This window comes from Hydra viridissima, unplaced genomic scaffold, assembly GCF_058129835.1.
Source record: "Hydra viridissima isolate aposymbiotic clone 2 unplaced genomic scaffold, HvirCarnegie_v1 scaffold_1, whole genome shotgun sequence".
Classification (NCBI taxonomy): Eukaryota; Metazoa; Cnidaria; class Hydrozoa; order Anthoathecata; family Hydridae; genus Hydra; species Hydra viridissima.
Genome location: NW_028324300.1, coordinates 12,708,509 through 12,716,467, shown reverse-complemented (window position 1 = coordinate 12,716,467; position 7,959 = coordinate 12,708,509). Strand labels below are relative to the sequence as shown.

The 7,959-nt window shown below is 28.1% G+C and overlaps 1 protein-coding gene across 2 annotated transcripts; it reads left to right on the top strand.

The window, feature by feature from the left end:
• The first annotated feature begins 1,654 nt into the window (after window positions 1-1,654).
• LOC145187468 (Golgi phosphoprotein 3-like) lies at window positions 1,655-6,400 on the top strand. Of its 2 annotated transcripts, XM_090088601.1 has the most exons (4): window positions 1,655-1,983; window positions 2,377-2,647; window positions 4,865-5,111; window positions 5,370-6,400. In XM_090088601.1, exons 2-4 carry the CDS (start codon window positions 2,447-2,449, stop codon window positions 5,792-5,794), a joined length of 873 nt encoding a protein of 290 aa, XP_089944727.1. In that variant the 5' UTR covers window positions 1,655-1,983; window positions 2,377-2,446; the 3' UTR covers window positions 5,795-6,400. The 2 variants fall into 2 exon arrangements, with proteins under 2 accessions (XP_089944727.1, XP_089944720.1); XM_090088594.1 differs by lacking the exon at window positions 1,655-1,983 and having other exon boundaries at window positions 2,344-2,647.
• Window positions 6,401-7,959: the final 1,559 nt, after the last annotated feature.

Here is a 7,959-nt window from a genome sequence, read left to right as displayed (position 1 = left end):
TAAGGATGTTAATTGCTCTGTTTTAAATTATTTTTATGGTATTTATTAAAGATTTTAAGAGCCACTTAATGTTCTGATTTCGAGGCTAGTGAAAAAATACCCTTAGAGCGGATTTAAATTAATGCGCATGCCCTCGATAATAGTCTGTTGCGAAACTACCGTGTACTTTTCTTGCTTAAATCGAGCTGAGCATTTTCTTAAGAAGTTTCGTGTGAACACCATTAAACTTATGAAAAAAGTTACGCATGTTTTGTGAATACGATTTGCCGTAATTTTGAACTTAAAGCAAAACTTACGCAAAGTTTACTTGGAACTCTACTGCTTTACAATTACTTGCATTATTTGCATTATTTTTAAAATAATCATTTCAGGCCATATTTAACATTTTTCAATGGTTAAGAACATAAATGATGACGAGAGCATTAGCGATCCGATTCCTTTTAAATTTTCTTGGGTAAGCAATTTAGTTTAATATTATACCTCGTTCACACTAAAATGGTGTTTTAAATAAAACTTGTTTTGTGGTAAACTATAATAGTGTTTTTAATAGAGTATTTAAATCGCCATTAGTGTGAAGCGTTTCATTTAACAGACTTTAATTTTTTTTTAATAATGTTTTCAAGTTATCTATTTATTTGATTTTTTGGATATTTTGTCAACTCAATGCCTGGACTGGTTTCTACTTTCAACTAAAATTTTAATTTCTCCAATTTCTTCCGTCATTTTAAATTCAGTACTCTCAAAACTGTAGCTCATTTAAATCATTAAATTTCCTGAAAATTTCACTCAAAAGACGAAGCGGATGCGGAGATAATCCGGATGGCAGCTTGAAAATTAGAAGTGTAGAAAAACGTAATTAAAAAAAATACAATTAAATCTAAAAACTTTTCCATCTTCGTTATGTATATGCATATATAGTGCAAAAGCTGTAATATATCTTTTGTCATGTTGATAGACTTAATCTTTTGCGATTAAATTCTTTACATCCATTTATTGTGAAATACCCAGGAACTAATAAAGAGTTTTTCAAATACAAGTACAAACGATTATCCAGGTTCAAACTGACGGAAAAATGCCATCGGAATCTTTTACTTTTCATGATTAGAAATCCTGGGTAATTTGTGTCAAATGCAGGTAAAATAAATTTTAAAAAAAATAGGGACCGAATAAAAAAAAAAAAAAAAACTCCGATGACATTTTATCGGCAATTTGAACGGGATATTAATCTGTAGGAAGTTACATACGTCATCGACAGTTACGTTGGCTGACGTCAACACCGTGAACTTTTCAAGCAAAAGTTCTACAAGTATAGACCGTGACATAAATAGTTGTCTTCAAACAGAAATTATGATAATTTTTTTAGTGCCATTAAATTAAAATATATTAGTTATATAATTAAATGATATTTTTTAGATTCATTAATACAAATTATGTGAATTACAAAAAACATTTACGTATAAATGTCTTTTCTCTAACCTGATTCCAAATAATGTTATAAAAAGACTATAAGGTTAAAGTTTTCTTTAATCTTGTTTTTTCAAGTATAATTGCTTTATTAGTTCATTCTGTAATTTTTACTCTTTCATTTTTACGCTGTGAATAATAAATAATTTTATAATTACATGCTTTATTTGTGGTCAGCGGCCGGTTTATTAAAACGTAAACGCTACTAAAATTAAAAAAGATGGTGACAAAGCGAGACAAAACCATAAAAAATAGTGGGAACAAGTTTACTTGAGTAAAATAGTTTAACACAGTCTCTACGTAACAAGTATAAAAAATTTTAATCAACTCTAATTTTTATTTAAAAAAAAAATTTTTTTTACAAAATAAGGATTAGGTATTATTCCCAAGGCAATAAAGTGTATCAACTTAAAACAGAATAACAGAACTAACTAAAGCATTACCCAACTCTGCATATCAATACACCATTAGTTGTATTCCATATCAGTGTTACTGTCTTGGTATTTTGTATCATTTTGAGTAAGTATTATCTACGTTAATTGTTAACTAGGTTAACTCTAAATATTTATATATCTATATATTAATCTATACTCTTGTTAATGCAACAAAAGATAAACAAAAAAGGGAAAATATTGGTGTTTAAACAATTACATATATATGTAAGCAAGTACATATGTGATTAACATACTCTATAGTTTTCTGGTGGCTTAATGTAAGTACATCATGAGGCTATAATAGTTTAAATGTTTAGTTAAAGTTGTTGAAAATATTAAAATACACCATAAAATGGATATTACCAATTTTTTTGGTGGTTAAGCTTCCAAGGTTAAGTTTATTCTTATCTAAATTTAACAGAATATGTCTTTATTTTCAAAGCTATAATTCTTTTGTTAATTTACACTTAATACTTAGTGTTGGCTGTAAACAAATAAAAAATCAGCTGGACTGGTGGTATTTATGAATAAAAAATATTTTAAAAGATATGGCAACAAGAAGGTCAGCTGGGCTTGTTCAAAGGAGTAATGCTAAATCAACAACTAAGGAAGTTTCAACTTCAGATGGTGATCATAAAATTATTAACTCTCCTGATCAAAATATAGATGAAGAGTCTGATTTTGCAGATAAACAAACACGATTGACTATAATGGAGGAAGTGTTATTACTTGGTTTGAAAGATAAAGAAGTAAGTAATTTTTTACAATAGTGAGTTTCTTTAAATTAAGTTTTTTTTGTGTGAATTCTTATTCTGGGCCAATTTTTTAATCATAATAAAAAAATTTTACCATTTCATTAGATAAGATTTTATTTTAAATTATTTTAAATTTAGTTAAGTTTAATAATGTAAATTTGGCTAAATTTAGTGTTGTTTATTTAAATGCAGTTATTAGTTTTATAAAAGTATGTATATTTTAACTTTGTTTTTTAATCTTTTTTATGAGCGCAAAATAATGAAAAATGTTTCATCAAAAGGAGAAATTTTTTTTTTTTTGGGGGGGGGGAGTTATCAAATGCTGTTAGTGAAAAAAAAACATTTTGTACCTGTTTGCTCTCATTTAAAATTGATTTGCTTTCAAATGAGAGCAATCTGTTGATATTTTCAGATCAGACCTATACTTATTATGCTGTTAAAGATTTCCACCTGTTGTTTTTTAAATGATTTTTTTTTTATGGGTACTGCAAAATGATAAATCTGAAACTGTTGAAAACATAGTTAAAAATTGTTTTAACAAAAGTTGTAGACCGTAATTAAGAATTACAAAAATAGTTTTCATACATGCAACAAGATAGTTGTAAATATTCTATTTTAAGCTTTGATTTGATTTTTGCCAAATAACTTTAATACAGTGTAGAACACTTTTCTATTTTAGTACTTGTATCACTTTTAGCATTAATGATATCAGGTATCAACAGTATATTCATGTATCAGCATGGTGATATTTTGATGCATATCAATAAAAAAGAAAAAGTGGTTTTCTTATATTAACTTTCTTGATAAATATACTTAATGTTATTTAAGGTAGTTTTTTTAAATATGTTTTAAAGTTGTTCAATTTATATAAATAAAATTTTAAAAAAATAGAAAAATTATAATTATAAAATTATCTTCATCTCAAAGCCAAACTATGATAAACATGTAATAATCCTCATCTCAAAGCCTAACTACAAAAAAAAAAAAAAAGATTTGTTAATTAAATTCAATTATTGGTCAGACACTAAAAAGTAAATAAAAGGTAATAAAGGGAGGAAACTTGTTTGTTTATGTTACTCTTAAATAATGAAAACATTATTCTTAAAAAATGCTAACAAATTCTTGATAAGAAAAAGAAGATTTCAGCAAACAGTTGTATGATACAACATTTAGTTAATACATTGGAAAACTACATTGGAAAACCTACAGATGTCCCATTTCACAATTTTTTATATTTTTCACCTTTTCCATTGTGCACTGGTGTTCACCTATTACTACAATATGCCACTTTTATCATGCACTATTGAGCTCTTAAATTTAAATGTTTAAATTTAATGGCTACTGAAAATATTCCTAATTTCTCATAAGTAGAAAAGATGGATAACTCTGGGTCTTCCCCTGTAGTCCTCATTTATATTTCTATCCCTCATTTATATTTCTATCCCTTATTGATTTTGGAGGACAGTGTTATTAAAGTATATTCAAATGAATAGATTTTAACTAGGGAGTGCTGGTTACTGTATACAGTATACTAACTTTACGGTATATTTTACAATATACTTGGTATACTAAAAGTTAGTATACAGATTAGTATACCTGTTTACTTTTATTTGTGAAATATTTTCGGATTGACTTGATAATCTGATAATTATATTTTCTTAATGAATTAAATTACTGGACCATGTCTATTAATTGACTTTCCATGATTAAAGTGTTGTTTTTTTTAATTCAATCTTTGTTTCTTAGATTTACTTAGTAAAAACTTTAATTTGTTAAGTTGTTATATTTTTTTACCATGCTGTTTGTGCTGCTCTTCACCTTTTTAAGATAATATCTGGGTTTTTATTTTACCTTTTTTTGTTTATTCTATGGCATTCTCTGATCTGAAATAAATTAATCATAATAGTAGTAGTAGTAATCAAAAAAATCAATTAGTAAAAAGTTTAGTTTATGTTATACTTTACAGTATACTTTATGGTATGCTATATGGTAAACTGTACACTAACTTTTTAGTATGCCGTATACTAGCAATCCCTAATTTTAACATGTCTGATACCATAAGTATTTCCTCTTTAAAATTTAAGCACCCATACTTTTTTTTCTTTGTAAACACTTTCATTGGTCCATTTTCTTCTTTGCTGATGTTGTGAGTTAATTTTCAGCTGCAAAAACTTAGGTGACTTTTGTTATGATACTAAATTGGCATTTTAGGGCTACACATCATTCTGGAATGACTGTATATCCTCAGGTTTAAGAGGATGTATGATGATTGAACTTGGTCTTAGAGGAAGAATTGATTTGGAAAAAAATGGTATGCGGAGGAAAAGTCTTCTTAATCGAAAAGTTCAATTTTTAAGTGATGCACCTACAGGGGATGTTATTTTGGATGAAGCAATTAAACTCATCAAAGAAACTGATCCACCTGAAACAGTCCCTACCTGGGTAGAACTTTTGAGTGGTATGTTTAAAAATATTTCTAATTAAAGTTTATCAAAATTTTTGTTGCCTGGAATAAAGTAAAGTTAACAAAACCTAACTATTTTATTTTATTTTAGTATATTTTCAGTTTAATAAATTTATAAAAATCTTAACTTTAATAAATAATTAAAAAAACATTTTTTAACTTGTCCCTCATATCTTGGCCTCCTGATTATATGAAAAAATGTTTTAGAAAGTTTCATTTACAGAATTAGAAGCTTTATCTTTCTTATTTTAGGTGAAACGTGGAATCCACTTAAACTTCGCTACCAATTACGTAATGTACGCGAGCGTCTCGCTAAAAATCTTGTCGAGAAAGGTGTCCTTACTACTGAAAAACAAAACTTTCTTCTGTTTGACATGACTACCCATCCAGTTAATGATTCTTCAGTAAAACAACGAGTTGTAAAAAAAGTTCAAGAATCTGTCCTTTCCAGGTGGGTAAATGACCCCCAAAGAATGGACAAACGAACCTTAGCGCTGATCTATCTGGCGCATTCTAGTGACGTTTTGGAAAACGCATTTGCTCCACTTAATGATGAAGATTATGATTTGGCAACAAAGCGCGTCCGCGAGCTTTTAGAGTTGGATCCTGAAGTCGAAGCACAAAAACCCAACGCTAACGAATTAATGTGGTCAGTGGTCGCTTCTTTTATAAAGTAAAGGGAGTGAATAATTTTCTTAAAGAAATATTACCTAGGAGAGGAATTGGTTAACCAACTTTTATTGTTTGCTAAAAATGTAGAAGAACTTTTTTACATTACGTATCAACTTATTGTAAAACGCTTCCTGTTTGTTTAAATTTAACCTGATATATACATGTATGTATATACACACATGTTTATATATATATATATGCATGTGTGTATATAGATGTATAAATGCATGTATATATGTGTATATATACATACTAATGAAACACCTCACCGATGATAAATTATACGAATATAAATTTGTACTCTGAAATAGTTCTCAGAAATCAAATTTTCTGATAAATTTTGTTCAACTTTTTATTTACAATTTATTATTTTAAAGGTCTCGTGTCTATGTTATAATTGCGTAACCATGGTGATAATTTCCTTGCACTCAAATATTTTCTTGCATTAAAACTATTTATTACCTTATTTTTTGTTGATTTAAATATTTTGTAGAAGTGCTTTTTCAATTAGCATATAAGTTAGCTTTTTTTGTTTGTTTCATGGAGCGATGCGATTTTTTTGTTTCTTTTGTTTCGATCAAAACGATTACTTTTTTGTAATATTAACAACACCTGTAAGTCTTTTTTTTTTCTTCTCCGAAAATGAAAATTCGTTCTTCCATAAGGTATTTTAAGAATCTCAGTGCATATTCTGTTGTATTTTGAAAAGTTTACCAAAAAAAAGCGATAAAATGTTAGAGGTGTGGCTTTACCTATTTATTCCGTTATCTTTTCACAGTATGGTTTAGGTTTCATTCAAAGATGCCTCGGAATTTTTGATGGGAATTATAAGCAAAAACAAAGGTTTTTACGATGTTAGAGTTGTTTATATGTACAGCCTTTGTTAAAATCTAAAAGGTTTTTAAAAAATCCATGAAAACTGCATTTTCTAGCTATTAATATTTTATTGCCAATAATTCCAATACTCCAGCTTTCCAATGTGTTAATAAATGGAGAGGTATGGTATAATAAGTATTTTTTGCGGTATTTGTTTTTGTCGATATTTTTTTTTTTTTTAATTGCTTTTTATTGCATGAGATTAGTTAAATGTGTTCTTAACAAGAAAATCAGTCAAATTTTGGAAAAAATTCACTATTTTGACTTTTATTTATCAGACTGCAAAAAATACCACTTTTGCTAAAAAAAAAAAAAGAGCAGACCACTCCTCTAAAATTCTTTCCCAAATGTAATATAATGCTGGGTGTAAGAAATAATTGCTCAACTGAAAACACAACCCTCACCCTGGTTATAAAAGTAGCTAATTTAAAAGACCCAAGGCATGCATAACCTGTGGAAAATCTGCATACAACCTCCTAATTCACTACTCAAAAAAAAAAAAATTTAAATTAACTTACAAAAGTATAAATACAAAACGAATCCTACAAAACGATGTTTAGAAAAGTAATTGCTATCCAAAGATATAAAATGATTTACCGAATCACTTTAAATGCTATCCAAAGATATAAAATGATTTACCGAATCACTGTAAATGTGGAAACTTTTAATACTTTTTGAAATTATATTTCTCTTCTCTTCTACCACTGGTTGCCAATTCAGATGTGTTTGCCGTACCCACTTGTATTTCGCAAATTACAGTTGGGTACATCGCTTGCATTTCGCACTGCTAATCTCAACCCGTTTACCATCCACAAGCTACATGTCGCTACGGTCAAAACATTCTTGCTAGTAGTTCCTCCTCTTAAGCTTTACGTTCTTAGCTTGTGTTTTGGAAGTGATGAATCAATGAGCTGCAAGTATTGGTGCTGACATGAAGGACTTCCACAGGGGAGTGTATGATGATAATACTTTCATACTTTTACTGAAAAAAATAAAGGACTGGCTAATATTAAACGACTAAGTCTTTTCCTACTATGCAAATTCTCAGAAAACTTTAAAAATACATGGTTATTGCAAAACTTTTAAGTCAATCTCAGAGTCCCTCAGAGAACTGCATGAAGAGGTATACAATAGAAACGGAAAGTAAAATATCAATTTATGTTAATTTACTAATATTAATTTACTAATAGTAAGTGTGATTATCTATTTATAAAATGGTTTGATAAATTAATATTGATAAATTGTTAATGTTAATAAAGTTTACTTAGATTAGTTCTGCTAATAGACTGCAGAG

Bases quoted from the DNA above. Each gene is read 5' to 3' on its own strand.
- LOC145187468 (XM_090088601.1), top strand. From the start codon at position 2,447: ATGGCAACAAGAAGGTCAGCTGGGCTTGTTCAAAGGAGTAATGCTAAA. The intron at 2,648-4,864 runs GTAAGTAATTTT...TTGGCATTTTAG, and splicing joins TTGGTTTGAAAGATAAAGAA to GGCTACACATCATTCTGGAA. The intron at 5,112-5,369 runs GTATGTTTAAAA...TTCTTATTTTAG, and splicing joins CTGGGTAGAACTTTTGAGTG to GTGAAACGTGGAATCCACTT.